At 37.6% G+C, this 22459-nt stretch overlaps 2 protein-coding genes across 2 annotated transcripts in view; one reads left to right on the plus strand and one right to left on the minus strand.

The window, feature by feature from the left end:
• Positions 1–9818, minus strand: part of LOC110061239 (erythroid differentiation-related factor 1-like) — a 33288-nt gene extending 23470 nt beyond the window's left edge. The window contains exons 1-6 of the mRNA XM_020768071.2: positions 9575–9818; positions 6567–6650; positions 6168–6262; positions 4603–4666; positions 3881–3912; positions 1–6 (exon numbers count right to left, since the gene is read on the minus strand). The exon at positions 1–6 is cut by the window's left edge and continues 91 nt beyond it. Of these exons, the coding sequence (XP_020623730.2) occupies positions 1–6; positions 3881–3912; positions 4603–4666; positions 6168–6262; positions 6567–6650; positions 9575–9661 (368 nt within the window). The 5' untranslated portion in view covers positions 9662–9818. The remainder of the gene's footprint in view (positions 7–3880; positions 3913–4602; positions 4667–6167; positions 6263–6566; positions 6651–9574) is intronic.
• A 6455-nt stretch (positions 9819–16273) lies between these two features.
• Positions 16274–18370, plus strand: LOC110061335 (uncharacterized). The gene is made up of 2 exons (XM_020768175.2): positions 16274–16588; positions 16777–18370. Exons 1-2 carry the CDS (start codon positions 16507–16509, stop codon positions 17742–17744), a joined length of 1050 nt encoding a protein of 349 aa, XP_020623834.1. The 5' UTR covers positions 16274–16506; the 3' UTR covers positions 17745–18370.
• The last annotated feature ends 4089 nt before the right edge of the window (positions 18371–22459 follow it).

Here is a 22459-nt window from a genome sequence, read left to right on the forward strand (position 1 = left end):
TTGACACTATCAAATGAATACAAAGTACAAGCCTTCAAAACTTAACAACTGAACAACAAACTGGGTTAATTGTATTCTGAATGCAGTTAATGATCAGGAGTTTATACTTTCCACTGATAAAGAGCAACAAACTTCAATTTAGAATTAATTTTATCAAGTTTACTTTACCACCCATCATAAAAACACTTAATATATAGAGCTAAGCTGGGGACAGTGGCAACAATGCCACCCTCAGTAGGCTATGACAGGGCTATCATTAACGGCAATAACCCATATTAACAACTGCTATGGTTAAGTATGTTTGACAGGCCCTTGATGTTTCAGGTGAACTTGCCTTTTGTTCTTACAATTAACCCACAAAGTAACAAGTTTGTTATGGGTGTGAAGAACAAGGCTACAGTTGACTCAAAACTTAATGACAGCCCTGTGTGAAAGGTGAAAGGCAGACAGTTTCACTTTCAATTTAGTCAATGGATGCACTGGAACAAAGATTTAAAATACAAGCAAATGCTAAACACTGATCTTTTAGTTTTCGACCATTAACATAATACTGGAACAATTTGCATGAACAAGTAAGTATATCAATTATAGCCTGAGATAATTTTGAAAATAATACCAGTCCGTCATATAACGAATACTATTTATAGATTGAATAACTTATTCAAAATTCCTGTAAGTATACAACAAACATAAAATCATCAAATAGAATCGGTCTAGTAACTATTGTTGAACATTTATAAACAAAACATAAAACATGAAAACTCACATAACTGTAGACAGGCTAAAAGGATCATTTGATATTTTCATTGATAATTTTCACAATTGAAAGGCCGCGTGCAAGAACGTCCCCTAGATTTTTTGGCCATTTTGAAAGTGTTCAAAAATAGCTGAATTTTGGCATGTAGGCTTCGTTGTACCTGAGAAACATTGCTCTGGATTTTTTTTGGCTGGGGCGCTCTTCGTTCTCGAGAAATAACATATGCAAAAAGCTCAGTTTTTCAAGCGGCATCTTTTGGAGATCTTTTGTTGAACAAAAAACACAAGAAACCTTATTATTTTGTCGAACAGCAAACAGGCAGACTGTTTATAGTGTATTCCACTGAATCTTAGCTGTCTTAAAGTCAAAGGAAAATAGTATATAGAGCGGAAATCTGGGAACAGATTGTTTACATCGGTTATTGTGACGTAAACACAACACGTGAATCGATCGAGCGGCAAACGAAATACCATCGAACGAAAAAGACATGTGCCGCATTAGAACTCTGTCAACTAATATCTTAAGCATAGTGTTAAAGTACCTTGTGTGCCTGCCTGGTGGTTGAGAGGCATCATAAAGCCTCGATAAACCCGTAAGTCATCAGCACGTTTTAAAGAATCAAAATGTGTTCTGAAACTTCGAAGGTAGCTGATATACCGTAATCGTGTTATCGGCGTTCAAAGTCAGATCGAGCCAGGCAGCAAAGTCCAAGAGCAGTTCTTGCCCAAGAAAAATACCCTCTCGTGAGTTGTGGCCCATTTGCCAAGCATTGCTAGTGTCAAAGTTTGGAAAGCGAGAACTGGTTTTTGAGTGATAAAATTTCTCTTGTATCAACCGCCATGTTTTCCCGCGCACGAGGTGTAAAGAGCCTTCCCGGCATGCATTGCGATCACGTTCTGCTCGCGTTTCTCGAACTGGTAACTAGATTGTTTCGGCTTTTTTCATTTAAAGGTAATAATGGCCAACAAGTAGCGATCGATTGTAACATAGATCTGTGATCCAGGTTGCGTTGATTTTATTTCATATCGGCATGATTTGTAGTGTTTTGAACTTCTGGGATCAGCGGACATGCAGATGTATGGAGACCCGTACGTTGCGCAGACGGGTTAATTTGTTAATCTGTTAGGCGGTGCGTGACATAAAGCTACGATCACGTTTGTCGAAACATATGTATTTATCTCGTGATTTTTAGCCATTTAAGACGTTGCTGTATTTAGAAAAGTGCTTATTTGATGTTTATTTGTTCAGTGCAGATAATCATTGTCCCAGATAACCAAAGTAAGTTCCAGATGTTAACACTATTTTCCGGCCGCCATATTTTACCTATTTAAACCTGAAATCAACATTTTTGAGCTTATACGTTGCGTGAAATTAACATTTTGCTGTTTTCTAAGTGAAATCAACATCCCTTCCGTCACACGTTACGTGAAATCAACATTTTTACCTGTTTAGACCTGAAATTAACAATTTTTAGCTTATAAGTTGCGTGAAATTAACATTTTGCTGTTTTCTAAGTGAAATCAACATCCTTACCGTCACGCGTTAACGTGAAATCAGCATTTTTACCTATTTAGACCTGAAATCAACATTTTTGAGCTTATACGCACTGTGAAATCAACATTTTGCTGTTTCCTAAGTGAAATCAACATCCTTGCCGTCACGCGTTAATGTGAAATCAGCATTTTTACCTATTTAGACCTGAAATCAACATTTTTGAGCTTATACACTGCGTGAAATTAACATTTTGCTGTTTTCTAAGTGAAATCAACATCCTTGCCGTCACGCGTTAACGTGAAGTCAGCATTTTTACCTATTTAGACCTGAAATCAACATTTTTGAGCTTATACGCACCGTGAAATCAACATTTTGCTGTTTCCTAAGTGAAATCAACAACCTTGCCGTCATGCGTTAACGTAAAATCAGCATTTTTACCTATTTAGACCTGAAATCAACATTTTTGAGCTTATACGCAGCGTGAAATTAACATTTTGCCGTTTTCTAAGTGAAATCAACATCCTTGCCGTCATGCGTTAACGTAAAATCAGCATTTTTACCTATTTAGACCTGAAATCAACATTTTTGAGCTTATACGTTGCGTGAAATTAACATTTTGCTGTTTTCTAAGTGAAATCAACATCCTTGCTGTTGCGCGTTAACGTGAAATCAGCATTTTTACCTATTTAGACCTGAAATCAACATTTCTGAGTTTATACGCTGTATAAAATTAACATTTTGCTGTTTTCTAAGTGAAATCAACATCCTTACCGTCACGGGTTAACATGAAATCAACATTTAAACCTTTTTTGACCTAAAATCGACATTTTTGAGCTTTTATGTTGCGTAAAATTGACATTTTGCTGCTTTCTAAGAGAAATCAACATCCTTGCCGTCACGCGTTAACATGAGTGAACATTTTAAGCACTTTTGACCTGAAATCAACAAATTTGAGCTTATATAAGCTGCGTGAAATTGACATTTTGCTGGTTTCTAAGTAAAATCAAAGTCCTTGCGGTCGCGGCGGGCCGATCCTTTGTTATAATAAACCGAGGCGAGACTTTGACTTATAACAAAGGCTTGGCTTGGCTATTATAACAAAGGATCGGCTCTGTTTATCATAACAAAGGCCCGGCTTCGTTTATTTGAAGGATTCGGCGGGAAAAGGACGTCAGGTATTTTAATCAAAGGTGAACTTTGTCGAAAACGCTCCAAATTTCGCATGCAGTTTCGTTCAGGTATGTTAAGCAATGTCCTGTAGTTTTCGCGCTAAAGTTCGCTTCGTTCTCGAGATATTGTGTATGCAATAAACCACACGGTTTTTCCAACCTGTGTGCCTTTTTTGCATACGTTATTTCTCGAGAACGAAAAGCAACCCAGCGAAAAAAACTTCAGAGCAATGTTTCTCAGGTGAAACGAAGCCCACATGCCAAAATTCAGCTAGTTTTAAGCACTTTCAAAAATGGCCGAAAAATCTAGGGGACGTTCTTGCAAGCGGCCTTTCAATTTTACTTCTCAGTGTATTATTTTTTGCTTAAAAAATTAAAACATTTTTAATAGTGACATGCATCACTATAAATTGAATGTTCTGATTTATTCATCACACATTATTAAGTATTAAGTACTCACCTGTAGGGTATTTTGAGTAACTTCTTGATGTTCTATGACAAATATATTGAAAGAGAAAAAAAAAATCACAAAACTTCTGGAATGAGTTTTAATTAACTGAGTGATCAATGTCTAGTACATGTAATTTTAAAAGGCAGTTTACAGGGGTTTCATTAATGTTTTCACCAGGAGGGTAACTGGCTTTCACAGGTGGGCAAAACTATTAGAACTGAACCTCTTTGTAAGAAAAACTCTCGGCCAGATGGTCAAACCAGCTGGGCAAAATTGTCCTCATAACTGGTCAATTTGCCCGGTGCCCAGCCCTTAATGAAACCCCTGAGTTTAAGAAAAACACAATTATAGCAACAGCAACGTTGCTAAACAAAAGGTTTAATGAGCAGTACAATGGCTGTACTCATGCATTTTCTAATGATAAAATTCTTGGTACATTTCTTTGCTGTTCTCTACAATCAACAATGTGAAATGACCTTATTCTGCGTTGTCCTCAGAACGTGAACCATGATGGCTAAGTTTTTAACTTTCTATTTCAAATTTATGGCTGTGTTCCATGTTCAATTTCAAGATAGTTATTTTGACACTGAGAACCAAACTAAAATTATGACTTTAGAGTATCAGGAGCTTCATAGGTAAAATAGAAATTCATTTTTAAATTAACATCTTACATAAAGTACTTAACATCTCAAAGACAAGTGCAATATTTGTTATTTATTTCAATTATTCACCTCAGCATCAGATATCACATCAACATCACCAATAGAATCAACAAAACTGTGAGCCATGCCAAAACTACAAATAAAAAGAGAGTAATGACTTAGAAAATGCTCAAGGATCTGCATGCACATCAGGTTTTCTACTTTTTTTTTGCCTTGTTTTAAATCCTGTGTGCTTACAGTGCATACTACTCTTGAAACAATGTACTTAGAAGCATTTAACTATGTAAATAACTCCGCTAATAAACTCAAGAAATAAACAGAAACTAGGTACTTGTAATAGTGATCAGCCATGCCAAATATATATGAAATCATAGGATTTCATGACATGCAAAATGAAAATAAACTTGCAAATGGAAAAAAAGAAAGAAAAATAAACAAATTGAATGCAAATGAAAAAACAAATTGCAGTTCTGTTACTTCTTATTGAGAGTTAATATGGTTGGAAAGACAATACTGAAAAGTTTTCAACAGGTTTCAGAGACATTCAAACCTATGACCTGTTCACAAAAAGCAGCCCAAAAGCAAGTTGACTTGTGCATATGTTTTTGGAAGTCCCATTACTACCATTTTCGAACTACCATGAATGGCCAAATCTTTTCCGCGTTGTTCCACACTTAAAACATTCAAGTTTGTCTAGACAAACTGTCGCCTTTTTTAAGTGAACCAATTAACGTTTAGAGCGTGAACATGTCAAGTTTTGACAGTTCCGCCTGAATATTCCTGCACGTGAAACACAGGTTTTGAAAACGTTGGCGTCGAGTTTTTTGTACATGTAACATTCTAAAGTACATTCGCCAGCTGTACTGTAAACCACGTCGGTTGTGCAAGTCAAGCTTGTATATTCATATTACTCGATGGAAAGGGTAACTCCGATTCTTTTATAGTCTTTCCCGTAAAACCATGAAAACCAGAGGAAATTTCTGGAATATTTATTGTTTCGCTACCAATCAGATGCGAGATAAAACCGCAAAAGATAACCGCCAAACCCTCGCAGCAGCTTGACATTAAACAACGAGTTGGCGAGTTTTTGTCATGACATAACACCTGCCATTACATATTCTCCAGCTCAAGATGTCACGCAAACTGTTAGAATATAAAAAAATTGGTCCTGTACAACCATGACGATTCTCAAATTCCACGAGCTGATTTCTTCAGTTCACAGATTTAATACCCTTTGGAAATTTCGAAGTTTCTATTCTTATCTATTTCAGGGAGCTGCACTTAAGTTACAAAAAACTCGACGTAACATTTTCAAAACCTGTGTTTCACGTGTAGAAATATTCAGGCGGGGCTGTCAAAACTTGACGTGTTCACGCTCTAAACGTTAATTGGTTCAATTAAAAAACGTGACAGTTTGTCCAGACAAACTTGAATGTTTTAAGCGTGGAACAATGTGGAAAAAAGTTGGCCGTTCATGGTAGCTTGAAAATGGTATTAGATTTGATATAAAACATTCATTATACACTTACTACTTATGTTAAAGAAATACTCAGTGGCTTAACAAAACATAAGTGTCTTATATTAAATATATACTGTATATTAGAATATTGTTGCAAAATAAAATAGAGTTATACCTTGAGAATTCGACAGGGTCCCGTCTGTGGTGATTAACATCAGAAAACCTTCCATCTCGCAACCAGTTTGAAGGAGCAACATTCAAGTCAGTATCCTACACAAAATGTATGAATTTGAAGTAAATTTCAGCCTCACAGTAGAGAAAAAGGGAACAAAAATATCCTTCAAGCTAACAGCTGCTATTCCTGATCTTGAAAGGTAGACAAAACCAAACTGCTTGGGTAAAGAAAATGTTTGTTAGACAGATTTTTTTTAAACGACAGGCAGAATTAACTGTGTACTGTCCACGTTCAAAAATTCCTCTGTCTCAAAGAAATGAATGTTAATTAGTCTTAAGCATTTCCATATTTAAAGTTTCTTTTTATAGTAAAAGAGATGCTGATAGATATTTTACAAACCTGTTGCAGTTTAAAGTAAGGCAAAACTTCTTGAGCTGAGTACTTCACAATAGCAGTTGAGCTGACTTCAGCCATCTTGGATGCCTGTAAAAAAAATATAACATGGCATTTCAATGGCATACAGTTATGTGGTTTGGTGTCTATAGTACTAATCAATTCTGTTGGGGGATTAAACTGAGTTTTGCAAAAAGTACTTAGAAGATTATTAGTTATCAAGTGTCTTATCAAATGACCTCATAGATGTGTTGGTCACAGATCTTTTGGTAATAAGCTCAGTTTCAGGGTGAAAGCACTCTCTGAAGCCAAGGTTCATGGTTCAAACAGCAGTAGAACCATCTGGAACTCATAAGCACACAACTAACAAAATTATGAAAGTGAAGAATGATCATCGCAGTAAATTTTCCAATTTAAGCAATTGGAAAGAAGGAGCCTGAAAAAATCAGGGCTTCAACGGGATTCGAACCCGTGACCTCCGCGATACCGGTGCGATGCTCTACCAACTGAGCTATGAAGCCACACATTGGGAGCAAGGTCAATTTATTGAGTTCATATCTTCCCGTAAGTAGTGAAATGATGTGAAATGATTAGGGATCCTTCTTTCCAATTGCTTAAATTGGAAAATTTACTGCGATGATCATTCTTCACTTTCATCTACAACCACAGTTCATATATGAATTATTTCATATAAACTTCACATCACTAACAAAATTATGTTATTTTAGTCAGGATTTGAAAAGTGGGCATCTTAAATGTCCTATAGGGTCTGCTCAAATGAACAATTTATAAAGAAACATTTAAAAAATAAAACAATTTTCTTTACAAAGTGGGTATCTACAGGATGCCTGGACACCCAACTGGCTAAGAACCGAATCACACAGTTGATCCTGGAATAATTAGGGTTAAATAGTTTATAGCAATAATAGCTCATTAGGATGGAAATTAATCATTATTTTATTGTATGACTGAGAAAAATACTTGGTTGTGATCCACTGCGAGCATGCCAATTTATTGCTAATTCTTAATCTTGCATTCATAATTTTCTCAGTCATATAATACATGTAAATGAGTAATATTATTGTACAGTATGAACGCTCAACCGATTAGGGATTTACATAACACATGATATTTGAAAATTCTTTCAAATAACCCTTGCCTAATGACTTGTGCAACATGTTATTTGAAAATTCTGTCAAATTATACTCGCCTGAAGGCTTGTGAAAAATTTGAGAAAATTTTCAACTATCACTCCCGACTCGTGTGTAAATTCTTTCAAATCACACTTGCCTTTAGGCTAACAAATGCAATTTCAAGGAAATTTTCAAGTATTGTTGGTATATATACTTAAAGGAACTCAGTCACGGTGTTTTGTCTTTTTTTGGTCACGTACAAAATCTCCTTTCCCTTAAATGGAAGGAAACCTGAAAATAATAGTCTACTAAGATAGAAAAACATCAAAGAGATAATAACCATAAAGGAACAAGGATGGTCAAGGATGGCGAAGATTGACACGGATTGCAAATGATGAATTTGAAAAATTTAGGCTAAACTTTTCAAAATGTGCAAACTGTGACTGAGCTCCTTTAATACTAACACTGAGATCATGAGTTCAAATCACAAAACCCTGAAATGTTTTCAGGCACTTTGCAAATAATTATTCACTAGATTCTATAAACAAAAGGGCTGATTTCCTTCACATCTAGAATAATATAATTAAGCCATTTCTTAGCAAAAGAAATAGCATAGGCAAAAATAAACACAATGAATTCTGTTTTTATCAAGAATAATGCACAAAAACCTAGACAGAGGTACAAAGCTTGTGACAGGAAATCTTGCATAATATTTAATTAATCAGTAGAAATATATATCAACCGCATTTATAGCACAGGGAAAAATAGCGGACCGAATTCCAAGCAGTGAATCGAATCTACCAGCATTTTAACCATGTAAGCTTAAGGTCATTCCTCATATTTGCATTGCGCATCCTTACTGCGCATAATTTATGGCGTCATTAGCGCGCGCTCGTGCACGCGCACATTGAAAACATGACGGAATTGCCTTGATATTGAGCTCTGTCAGTTGAAAAATGGCTCTAGCTCACCAACGAGCACGGGCACCCCAATTTTTTTTTCTACTCATTGTAATCAACTAATCATAAGCTTTGCATGAGAAAAGACTGATCTAATTTCTATTGCTGAAAATTGAATAAATAAGAAAAATAGCAGATACACGGTGGTCTTTTCTATTTGGCAGTCGGTAACCACGTCAAGAAATTTAGTTCAAATTTTTAACCAAGGATTTAGCTTTCTGTCTGAATCAAACTTAAAATGGTTATTTGTGTCCGACACAATGTATTGACTGTAGTTTAATGCGTGTTCTTATGAGTCCGGGCTCACAAAGATGTTACAATTACTGGGAATGCGTTCTTATGATAAGCATTAAATAATGCCAAAATGGGGCATTTTCAATGCCTCACTGCTCTTTAATGAGCATGGGCACCCCCCTTTTTTATTTCAAAATTGAAGTTATCATACGATAAATATTCAGTGGACAAAGTTTGAACAAAAAATCTATTGTAACTTTTATTTCAGAGGAATTACCTTAAATATCAGTAATCTTCTTACAGACTGAACTTGTGCATGTAATTGCCAATGTTGATATAATTGAACTTTATTTCCAGTTAATTATTACTAGAATTGACTAGAATTTCTGCCTTTCTTAACGTAGGATGTTTACCAAACATCGTTAAGATAAAAAGAAGATTTTGCAACCATAAAGCCAAGCTAAAAAGTTTATCTTTGTTCAGCTTTATTCGAATTACGGCCATTTCGCTCCATGGTTATGTCGCTCCAAGTCAGTTCGCTCCCACCAAAAGTTAGATCGCTCCACACAGGCCGAGTTCGCTACCTCGGCTACATGTAACCTAGTTTGTCTTGGCAGTGGACGAAAGAAAGAGGAACAATCTCAACTTCTGGTTTGGAACGATGAAGCTTTAAGAAAGTTTAACCTACCAAAACTTTCCTTTCTGTAGGTGCTTGAGGCTTTGTAAAATCCCCCTTTTCCGGTTCCCCAGCAGTATCTTGGCTTTTTCCTTCCATTTTTGTTTCTTATTCTTAACGTTGAAATGCTTCTTATAAACGGGAAATGGTAAATAATCTTCAAGACAAGTCGTATGTACATGTTGGTATGTTAACTTCCGCCATGTTGAAAAGCATCGCTTAAAAACCTGGGAACAAGATGTCATTTTCATCCGTGGAAGACTGGAGAGTATTCAGAAACGAAAGGGGCAAAGACGGAAGCGCATTGGTTGAAAACTTAATTCACTTACATAAAACTGCAAAAACTTAGTCAATTACCACACGAGTATACAGCCTGTCTTGTTGTGAAGACTCCACTCAACGCCGAAGGAATTTGATAACGGAGGTTTATTTCGGGTAACCCGAAAACACTGACCCCCGGTCCGCGGACCCCCACTACGGACCGGTTCAGCGGACTACCTATGGACCGGTCCACGGACTCCCCCTACGGACCCCCTCAACGGACTACCCCACAAAATATCATAAAAGTAATAAATAAATATTTCAGTTACGGGTTGCCTAATAGATTACTCGTGACGGCGAAATTTCGAACGTTACATTGTGCAAATGGGCAGACCTGGATTCAGGCTCCGGTGCAACTTATATAATTACACATTGCCATTTCCTTTGCTCTGGCCATAAAGTATTGCTGGTTTTCAGTGTCAAGCCATTCAAAATAGATCAAAATAAAAATCAAAACCGTTCAGTAGATCAAGTCCAGAATCTGGGAAATGAAAGAAGGTAAATATGCAAAGACTCTCGCCAAGATTCTGGTCACAGCAGTTTCTCTTTCGCAAGATATGCGGAGAAATTTTTTACCCAAATTTATAGAGATTTGTATGGAGACGCCATGCTGGTGCCCATCCGTATGGGCACCAACATGGCGGCCGGAAACCAACAGAAACATCTGTCACTGAGTTTTGCTACAAAAGCGTGAATTTATCCCTCGAGGAACTCTAAAACATTAAAATAATACTTTTTCTAAGACATGAACAGTTCAGATGGCCAAATTCCCCGAAACAAGTCACTTTTTTAACCATCATGACAACTCTCTTGGCCGTCATGTAAATGCCGCGTCACGCAAAAGCTTAGAAATTCAAGCGTAGTGTATCACAAAACCAAGAACCCATTTGGAGCGAAAATTTGTACGATTAGGTTTAAGCAGCTCTTATACATCATTAAAGTAAAATCTCAGGAAGATCAATAGTTTTGTGGCTTGAATTTTAGTGACGTCAAAACCGAAAGACGCGTGCAGGGAAGCGTCCGGGAAGCCTCGAAATTTGTGCTCGTTTCCCTCTGCCATTTTGCTCAGCCCATCCTCCCGTGGGTTCGTGAACTCGTTCCAGGCTTCACAATTTACTCAGCGGAATAACAGATACAAACAAGAATAAACGGCCCAAAAATATATCTTCCATAGCCAGATTGAGCCACGAATGGAAGGTAAAAACTTTCCTTCTTACCATCGGCATCTCCTTAGGCTGAAAACAGCTTTTAGGCATTTTTTTTGGAAGGGGGTGTGGGGTGTTAAAAACCCAAGTCTGTTACATTTGCACAGTGTAACAGTCGAAAAATCACCGACACGAGTCTGAACCTGTTAGACAACCCATAAGTGAAATCTTTATTTATTATTTTTACCCTATTTTGGGGTGGTCCGTAGAGGGGCTCCGTAGGGGTAGTCCATGGACCGGTTCGTAGGGTAGTCCGCGGACCCGGTCCGTTGTGGGGGTCCGCGGACTGGAGGTCAGTGTTTTCGGGTTACCCGTTTTTTCCTGACGGTAAGGCCTACCGTCCCGCTAATCCTCTCTTCAAACCGGCGGAATTCGAAAACGCCGGCTTTTCGTTTTCCTGTGGACGAAAAACATTTTGAAAACGGAGCTTTTTCCAAAACGCTGCCACGCGATGGCTTCAAGATATAATTATACGATTTCCCTGACCGAGTTTTCTTCAAACACAAATCCGAAATGACCGGTGATTGTTGCGTTTTCAAATTTCTCAGGCGTAATGTTTCACTAGTATGGTCGTAAAACATTTCATGCGCTTTTAGAGTGAAACCTTCGTTTCGAAATTCCTCCGGTGTAGTGTTAACGGAGCCTAAGTCAACGTTGTTTCCCGCTTTTACTGTCCCCACTGATATGATAGGGCTCCGTTTTCGTATATCGCCTCCCTGGACAAGGTTTTCAAAGGTACGCATTTTGGATGAAAACAATGCGCGTTTTCGTTTTCAAACGAATTTGTCTTTGTGCGAACCCTCGCCAGGCGGGAATATATATGTCTAGTATTGAAGAAACTGCGTAGCGTCTTTTAAACTACGTACAAGTAAATGTTAAAGATATTGTTAAAAAGACGCTTAATGGCGGTGTAACTCAACCTGCCCGCTTCAGGGTATTTAACTGCCACGTGGCAGCTTAAACACCCTGAAGAAGGCAGTAATGCCGAAACGTCGGTTGATTTATACCGCCATTCAGGGTCTTTTTAACGATATTTTTAACATTTACTTGTAATATATATAACTATTATGGTACGTTACAAGAAGCGGTGGTTGACTCTACATGAGCCAATCAGAACTCGAAGGAAAAAGAATGTAACGGGGGCAAGGGAAGAAAAAAGTCACGTGGCCATGGTCTTCCCAATCAGTATTGCGAACATGAGGCCTGGATCTAGGCGTTCTTTCCATTTGGCCAAAAATTCCGGAAATTTCCGTCGGAAGTCAAATGGAAAGGTCCGTTTCAGTTTCTTCCGACCGGAATATTCGGGACCTCCTCTGGATGTGGTCCATTTTGATCTGTCGGACCGGTCGGAGCAAAATTTGCCGTTCCATTTTGACAAAGCGGTACAGTACCCTTCTTCTCTTCAGTAGATTTCACTTAGTGGTGTATTGAGGAAAGGAATAGAAAATGGTGAAAGTCATTCCTTTCGGAATATTTCGTTCCATTTTCCTCGGTTAGTCCCGCTGGTCTGGCATAATGGCACGCACCCTAAGATAAATAGTGATAGACACAGAAACAGTGAGGGCTGAAGGCGAAAGCTTCTGGAGGGGTCCGGGGCCATGCTTTCCTAGGGAAATTTTTTGGATATTAACTCCCTAAAGTCCCCTTTCCTGGGTTTCTGTGTTATTCTGAAAAATCCGACCGATTTCCGTAAGACGATAGAAACTGATGTGGAACCGCGCTTAGAACAATTGGTATCTCGATTAACAACTGTGTGACCAAGAGCAAGCGGTAAAGAGCTTTACATGAGCCCTCTCATCATCTTAGGTATAGTATTTGGGTGGCCAATAACCTGCAATGTTTCGCAACATGTTTATCTTAATATAGAGGTCAGTAAACTCAAAGCTAATAAAACTTAAAATATAGTATCGTTCAAAAAAATTATTTCCAAATCTTTATATGTTCACCATGAAGTCTAATCATACAGGCCAGCCAAGCGCAAGATTTTATTGAATTTTATTGTTAAAGCAAGACACTTTTCGAACTACAACGCAACGTTTCTGTACCTTATTTACATACTTTGGTGTCTCATACAGGGCTCATTGCCAAAGAGCCAATTTGGTGTCGCTATTTTTGGATGAAACAGGAGAATACACAATTAACGTATTGCGAAACAATCTCTTTGAAATTGGTCTCCAGGACAACAATTATAACAATTAGTAAAGTACCACAGTTAATAGCTGACGCAGGAGGCTTCCAGCGACCTGCTGAGGCAAGCAGAGTCATATTACATGTGGATATAAAGTAAGAAGACTTCTGGGGAAACATGACAAGCGCTACATGCCATTAAGAAATATTCCTCTCGATCTCTTTTGTAAAAAAAACACGAAGAATAATCGCCATGTGTGCACGAGAAGGCAAGTCTCACTCAGAAGAGCACTCTTCACGCTCGAAACACTTGCATCACGTTTTCAGTGAACGGCACAATCGTGAGCATAAGTTTTACTGTCGTTAAAAGTGTAACTCATATTTAAAAAAATATCATTTATAGTCTCAAGTTTTTCCATCATGCATCGATAAAATAAACATAATATATTATCACCTTCGTTTGAACTGATTCTTTTGTTGTCTGTCACAGGTTTTGTTACCGTGAAATGTTTTTTGGATCCCAAAGCTTTAGTATCGCTCACATTTTTAACAGAGTCTTGTTGCCTGACCCTTTTAGTTTATGGTTATTACCATAAAATTTATCAGAAGCGAACAATGCGGGTAAAAAGAAATTTTAGTGTGAAATGTTCGTATAAAAGACGGTTAACTTTGGGGTTGGCAAACTCAAGTATGAATAAAACAAAGCAGTGGCTAAATCGAAATCAGGAGAACTTCAATCATTGATTCATTTCGAGACTATTGATTAAAGTATTTCAATCTAGCAAGCTGAATAGTTTTTCCTCGACTTGTGTCGTATATTAAGGAGAAAACGTTCTCAATCAAGAGTAAATTTAGTGCGTTCAAAGTACTATTAATGTAGTTTGAAATTTGTTCATTTTTCAGCTTTGTCTGTAATATATGCAAAGATACGAAAATACACCTGTTTTTGTAACTTATGGCATAGGTAAACGGAAACGATATCTTTCAGTTGAAATTCTAAACTTGCCAGCTTTTTGTTGCAATAATTTTTAAAAACGACTGAAAATATGCCAAGACGCTAAGTTAAGCATCTTGTTTCACTTTGCGACTCAACCTTTTCCCTGTCGTGTGCCAACAAATATAGTCCCAGAAGATAACTTTAAATATCAACTGATATCAGTATGAAAGAGAAATGGTGAAATGCGTCTGAAGACTTAACACGTTCTAATTAACGAGCTTTTGAAATGGTTTTCCATTAAAACATTTTGCACTGTATATTTTTCACTTTCAAGCACAAAAATGATGAAAATTCGAGTACTCTTAATCATAATTATCGTTGCCAGTGTTTTCTTTCAATTACTGCGCCATTCGCAAACGTTTTCATTGCCGAAGAAGACCTGGATATTGGTTTTAACGGAACACTAAGCGGAAAATGGAACTGAATTGCGCAGATTAACTTAACGTTGCAAAACACGCCCACAAAACTATTTTTGTGTGCGCCAATTTTGATGCAAAGAGTTGATGGAAAGACTAAAACAAAGTAAAAATAATTCTGAATATAACGCGCACTTGCAAATAAGGTCAGAGCTGAAGCCAAAGAGTTCATATTATGCAAACGACCAATTTGAAAATTTAATTAATCCTTATAAATAAAAGTTTGCATTCAGAAGGCGCAAGGTTTTCAATCTTAAAACACGGAAATTGTATTAGCACGTAAGTCGCCCTATCGATTCACGCATTGAAATTTTAATTTGTTCTTTTTACTTTCTTTTGAAAGATTTTTCTTATCGCGAAAAACCTATAATGTTTTTTGTTTGAAAATCTGACATTTATCTTCCATTCCCTTATATGATTTCGTCAATTCTATCTCCATTCAAAAGTACACATTAATGATACTTTTAAATGGCATCGATCGAAGCTTTAGACTTCTAAGCTAAACGAAAAGAGAAGATCGGTCGCGATGATTTCACCAGCTTGTATTATCAATGTAATAGGAATTAACGCTTTGGTCGTCCTGGATATTCCCAATTTCCTTTGTTTAATTTTGTTGTGCTAGTTAAATAAAGTGCCTTCCATATTAAGTTAGAAGAAGGAAATGTTTAGGAAAGTAGAGCAAGAGTGACTGGCCAGGCAAGTTGGAAAGTTAATCGGTTATCTCTGAACGTAAAGTAAGTTATTTTGAATAATAACCTCTCGCAGTTCCAAGTTAGTTCGATGAAATAAAAGCACAGTGGGGATTGTACCGCTAACAAAGGTAGATTTACAACACACAAATCTCCTTTGTTATCGAGGCATGCTGAAACGAAAACAATGGTGGAAGAGTTATTGAGTATTTGGAGACAAACTGGCGACCCACCATTTATGAATTAAGCAAACAAACTTTGAAACGATATCTGCAGTAGAAGACGGTGTTCATTAAAGGGGCTTCCTTTGAAACAAGGGTCTGAATAAAACACGCTTCACACCAAATCAGGTTTATTGAAGAGGCGAAACTAAGATAACTATTTACATAAGGAAGAAGTATAAAATTGAGGTAGTCTACGCTCTGCCAAATTTAAAGGCGGGATGAAATTTGCGGACGTGAAGGCGGCTCGTAAATGCCATTGAAATGACAAGAAAAGATTTCTATACAAAAGGCCACTAACAGCGGACTGTAATAAACTTAGGTTTAGTTATTATCACTGACTATCCAATAGGCGGGCCCATTGCTTAAAACAGCACTTATTACACCCTAGCGAGAGGGAATAAATATTTCCAAGAGCAAATGCTTCAGCATTTGCATTTTTATTGCGACTCAACGGGTGTAGTGTTCGCTTTTTCGGAAATAAGTTAAGAGCTAACTCGTTTTCAGTTGAAACATTCGTGTTTCTCTTAGCGGTTTTTGCGCGTGAAAATACGCTCGATAATACACAAGGAGAATTTGTTTGCGGATTTGCCGATAAGAGCCTGAAAATTAAAGCCCACAATAGCAGGTGTTGCGGAGTTATTTTCATATGTGCAGTTTATAAATTATTCAATATGTTTGCAGGTTTCCAGACCTGCCGAATTTTGATTGGCTGGAAACTGCATCATCCGAACTCAGAACAATGCGAGATCTATGTGTAGTCCCCATGACATAAAGTTGTTAAAAGATTACGCGCTCAATAAGTTGCTATAAGATGAAGGAATACAAAGGCAGACCTTTCAGTTCTACAGAGTGCAGCTTGGCTAAAGATCTGCGCTTCAGTGGCGGGGAATTTCCTTGTTGAGGGAAATCTATTCGGTATCGCTACAACTTTGACACATACGCTGACACCACAAATTTAACTCACGATGCCGAGAGCATTCCTTCTAAAAAGGGATTTTGATGACGGTAATTATTTCGGCGAAGGAAGGCTTCCTTTCGCTCAGCAAGGTTAGTTTTTTGTTTCCATCTGAATCGAAATCTTTTTAAGTATTTGCTAGAGTGCATTAATTCGAATTGTCTCAAAATAAAATGCGTCTCTATGTAAACATGTCAGAAGGCCACTTTCGTGTTAGAGCTGTGTGTTCATTTTAACATTTATGCTGAAGTATCATTCGTGTTGTGTTTTTAATTCGCAGAGGACGCGAAAGCCGCAAGCGAAGATTATCAAGACGTCAGGCGAAGCAAGAGGCCGGTAAAGATAAAGAAAAAAGAAGCAGAAATCTCGTTTTTAAACTCGCTTCAAAAGAAAAAGAAATTATCTTACCCTGCCGAAGTCCGAATTGATGAGCAAGTGAATGATATCGGAAAGATTTTGAGGTTTGCAAATGATTTCATTAATAATGGAAAGAAAATGTCGGGGCAAAATTCTCAAAAAAGCAGTCTTCGTGGAATTTCTCTAATCAACGAGCATGGAATATTTCGAGAGAACGAAGCGCTGGTAGAAAAAACTGAAGCGCTTGCCAACAGCTTCAACGAGAACTCGGACTCATGTTCGATCGAATCGAAACGGGTGTCACCTGCGCCAAATAAAAAAAGTTCTCAGCTGAATAAAGCAAATGAACTAGGTGATACAGGCGTTAAGAATCGCCCAGACAAGACTGTCCACAAATGCAACCAGTGCGGAAAAGTTTTTAAGACCAAATACACCTTGTCGATTCACCTCAAAATGCCCGACCACACTCAAAGTCGACCGTTTGTATGTAATGTGTGCGGGAAAGGGTTTCGCCTCTCGAGTACCCTGTGCCGGCACAAGATAATTCACACGGAGAAAAAGCCGCATAAGTGCGACGAGTGTGGCAAATGTTTCAACAGGTCCTCCACCCTTAAGACTCATCTTCGAACCCACAGTGACAAGAAGGCGTTTATTTGCGACATCTGCGGCAAGGGATTTCACCAGAAGGGCAATTTACGAAATCACATCATGATTCACACTGGCGAGAAGCCTTTTAGATGCAACCAGTGCAACAGGGCCTTCAACAAGATGTCCAATCTTAAATTTCACATGCATACCCACTCGGATAACTTGCCTTATCACTGCAGGACCTGTAGGAAACGTTTTTCCAAAAAGACTGATCTGAAAGACCACGTCGAAGAAACTCATTGAGACTCGCTGGGACAGTTCTAAGAACCCGCGAACTTTGACTACTTTGAGAAAATGAACTTTATTGAAGCGCGAATTTAATTCGCGAAATGAACTTATCACTTAATATTAGAACTTCCTTCAGCAAATTTTCAATTAAAGCGAACTCTTTGTATTAAATCTTCACTCACACGTAAAAAGAATGCACAAAAATACTTTTAAACATGTCTTGCACTGACGAAAATTAAATATTTGCACCTAAATTTAACACCATAATTAGCAATTATCGAAACTAAGAGAACGACAGAACAAAAATTGAATTTTTCATATAAACGTAAATTACGATATATTTATTTAGTCAAGAAGGCAAGAAAAGCCTTAAGATTCAATTGCTCAAATTGCGCAATTGTGCAATTGTGCTTTTTATGAAACTTATGCACAGTTTTTATAGAGACGAATGCGAGCATTTCGCGAAGGAATAATTTCTGACTAAATGAAAGATGAAAAATCTTAAAACATGACAATGTAGATAATTTTTTCAACGATATTTTCACATTAAATGTTCTTGAAATTGCAGTGATAACCAATATGGGAAAATATACCTGCACACTGATGTTAAATAAATAAATAAAATGACATGTCAAAGAAAATTGTTTGTGGAGTGAAGTTGAAGTTATAAATTTAATTTTCACTTCTTTTTTACCAGCTAGCTAAGTCTTTCTGTTAATTGACTTCACGTATTACTCCCAATGAAGCGATACTCCTAAACACGGCTGACATATTTTCCCCTTTGTTTAATTCCGTTGAATAAACTCGAACAGGTGAATTCTGTGTCGCTTAGTAATTGAGTGAGTGTAAGACCGGAAACGTCTATTGAAAACCTTTTTGTAGGAACCATTGTCTAAGTGTGCCAGAGATTATTAACTGTTCACAGTTTATTAGTGTCTCCACGCGACAAAAAATTGGTCTCTGCAAGGGGCGAATTGGCAGATAAAGATACCCGCATGAATTTCATAACATACCTGCTTATTGCCGTCCAGTGACAGTCCATGAAGAGCCTGCGTTTCATTATTTAGACTCCCTGGTCATGCTAGAATACATTAAATTAATTGGGACTTCCCAAAATACTTATGGGAGGCACAAAAGGCGCGTTCACGTCAAGCTAATTAAATTCCCCACGGGGAGCTCAATTCATTCACGCTGGTTGTTTCTTTTTTGTATCAAGGGTTAAACCAATGTCACAGAAAGCAAAGAAACCGGCAACATCAGGAGTCAAATAATCAAGTTTAAGGTTTCGTGGCAAATAGTTTAACTAAGTCTACCTAAGCCGAACTTAATCGTATTTGGTTTATAAAACGAAATGAGACACCAACGAACTTGAGTGGGTTTTTGAAGAATTCGTAATCGGATTTAAACTGGAGATATTTTGTTGAAAAAGGCTAGTTTAAGTTGTTCAGATACTAAATTTTATCCAGTGATTTTATTTTTCTCTCACATATCTGCCAATACAGGGGATAACGTCTTATAAGTGGTACACAAATGCTTCATTTCTGTTTAAAATGCCCAAAATCAACAACTGATTCGTAAACAACTATGAAACATTTAAAAATCTCACGACTATAGAATTTATTTTGATTTAGTCTTTTTCTTTTCTCGGCTACATCAGTCCTGAACGAAATTGTTTATTTGATATGACAGCTTTTTACTACAATCACAAAGCCGCAGTTCTCAGAAAAAGCGAGAAAAAGCCAAGCAAAATACGAGCAATCGAAAATTAACTCCCTACCGACATTATTCAATTTTCTTTCCTTCTCATTAAACTTTCAAGAAGTTTAGTACAGAATTGTAAACAGAGAAAAACCCAGGCAGTTTACAGAAAAAAAGGAATGATCAAATATTGTTATTTCTAAGCAAATTTGTACGCTAAACTGAGAATAAACAAAGACACGAAAAACCCTCGGCTAAGTAAGCAAAAGCTAAACTTGGTAAACAATGAAAGTATCGATATAGAAAGAGTCAGCATACATTAGAGAGTGCGCTTAAGTTCGTGTATTGGTCCGTAATCCTTTGTTTTAAAACATGAATAAATCGTGGGAAGTTAAAAGTTGTGTTTTTTTCAAAGAATGCTTAGCAAAAGGGAACCCTCGAGGGGTTGTCAATTTAAGGCTTTTCCGAGTTGAAGTCGAAACAGGTTATTAACTTAAAAGTTGTATAGAGCAGTTGGTGGTTTACGAAATGCAGGATGATCAATTGAATAGAAAATTAGGTCCAAGCAATATTTTTATTATAAAAGCACAACAAGCACGTATGGTATCAATTCTAGTTTTGGTTTTGTTAATTTATGAGTTGTTCTTGTGATAATTGTATGTATTCTGGCTGTTCATTAACTCCCGCTGTTACCAAATAGAAGTTGCAAGTGTCCCGCCGGCTCTCGCACGTGCCGCCAAACAATGCAACGTTCACCTTGAAGTTGTACAGCATTAAATTGTTTTTCTTTTCCAACAGAATGTGCTTTAGAGATTTACAATACATTCTTGACATCAGTCGTTCAGCAAAACTGATGAGAAAGCTGATTAGATCTTTTGTGGCGATGTGAAATAACTAGAGATGATGACGGCAGATGAAGCAATTCCAATTTTTTCAATTTACTACAGTCATGATAATCTCAAATTTTTAAGCTTTTCGAGGATTTCATAATCTGCGGTACTTTTTAATCAAAAATTTACTAAACAACCGCTACCCGCTGGTTGTTCTTTGTTGCTAGAAACTTGTGCAAAAAGCCGCTCAACCTTGCGCATCTGTCGTTTGTGAAATAAGTGAAATAGAACTTTTGGAAAATCAGAAAATGGAATTTCTATTCCAACAAAAACGTCTATCTTTTCAACCTTCGGTTGATATCCAGAACGTTCAAATTGCTTAAGATACTGACACCGCCAAACAATGGCTATATTTATCGCCTTAAAATTAAAACTGATGTTACCGGAAAAACACGGAAAAGTTCGCTTACATCAACAAAATTAAGTTCATTTACTCGCTAACAAATTCTTGCTTCTTACATGAAGTCTTAAAGGAGCTTTAAACTGAATTTTGTGTGCTTCTAAAATCAAACATACTATTGAGCAGTTTATTCGACGAGTTTCCAGCATTAAAAAATCACTTAAGCCCAATTCTACTAAAAGACAAGTTACAAGGGAGGGCGGGTTATACGATTCACAAGTTTCTTCAAGTAGTGCGAGTATCGATACAAGCGTGCGAGTCTGTTGCAGTTGATAGAAGTTATATATTCTCGTGCCCAGCACCACCTGTCCCTCTTAGCCGACGGGCCCTGGGACAAGGAAAAAGTGGCTCAAACACGTGATTGGCTAGTTTTTTTTGAACAGAGATTTAGGCCAATTCAACGCTGGTTTCTCCTTCCAAAGAGTATCCACTGGTTGATTTCTATCTAACACCGTTGGAGTACAGCAACTACAGACAAAACCACCTTGATAATCTCTTGACAAAACAGATTTCAACAAAGGGTCGGATTTAAGACAGAAGTAAAATTCTAACCGGAAGTGTTACTTCAATGGAAATTCTCCCCGTAAGCCAATTTTCAATTTTCCAAAGGTATAAAGGTGCTGTGAGCGAACGGTTTTTATTACCCCGCTTCGCGGCCTAACATATTCTATCCTGAAATTCTGATGAGGTCGACTTGTGGCAAGTCTATGAAAATCCTACCCCAAGAACTTAGTCAATCTAGTCCTGTGCCTCCCGAGGCACTTTTTTCTCGTGCCAAGGCTTCACTGGCTAAGAAGGACCGGTGGCTCCGGGAACGAGAATGTATGAACAAAAAACTCGTTCCCAGAGTCTCTCCTGTAAAAGGCCTGGGGAAAAAGGTAAAAACAAGCATGTTTTCAATGACGTCATATCCTCCAATAACATCGCTCGATAAACGCAATATTTTCATTGAGAGAACATTTTGCTCTAAGAGTGCAAAGCTTCTTAATTTTAAATTGCCATAGGTTGTAAATGCCACAGGAAAGTTCTCTAGCCGAACTCGCAGCTTGGGAGTCAAGCCTTATACGACTGTGAGCCGGATTTTATGATATGTGAAAAAATAAATAAGATATATTTATCAGTAACAGTAATTGGACCGAGTGGAGTACGATCCAGGGAGTAATCGCTCGAGTAATTTCAAAATCGAACGAGCGCGAAGCGCGAGGCCGATTTGAAAATTCGAGCACGATTACTCCCTGAATTGTACGACACGAGGTCCAATGACTAATTAATCGAATCTATAACAAATTTCAGAATTAAAAATGTCTTTTGGGAAGTTCTTTTGTGCGAAAACGTCTGTAGCGACTTTTGCTGCGCACCAAATTGTTCAAACAGAAGAAATAGGCAACGAAACATCCAGTTCTATCGGATTCCCAAAGATAAGGCCGTGAGACAAGAATCATGGTTACAACGGATACGCAGGAAATGTTTCGAACCCACGGAGAGCACTCGACTGTGTTCGCAACATTTCCTTGGTGGAAAAAGATCAATGGATCCAGCCAGTGCCTCATACCTACCGTCTGTGTTTGACCACAGCTGTAATAAGTGTGTTTTGAAAACGAGAATTACTCGAACAAGTCGCAATGAAGGCTCTCAAGTTGATCATGTACCCAAAGTGAAGCAAAAGTCCAGCTGGGTAAGTCTACTGAACGCACTTTAGAGGCTTTATTTGTTTAAATCAATTCATTATTTTTGTAGCTCGA

Source organism: Orbicella faveolata, unplaced genomic scaffold (assembly GCF_042242905.1).
Source record: "Orbicella faveolata isolate gen_17 unplaced genomic scaffold, um_ofav_v1 contig_1, whole genome shotgun sequence".
NCBI lineage: Eukaryota > Metazoa > Cnidaria > Anthozoa > Scleractinia > Merulinidae > Orbicella > Orbicella faveolata.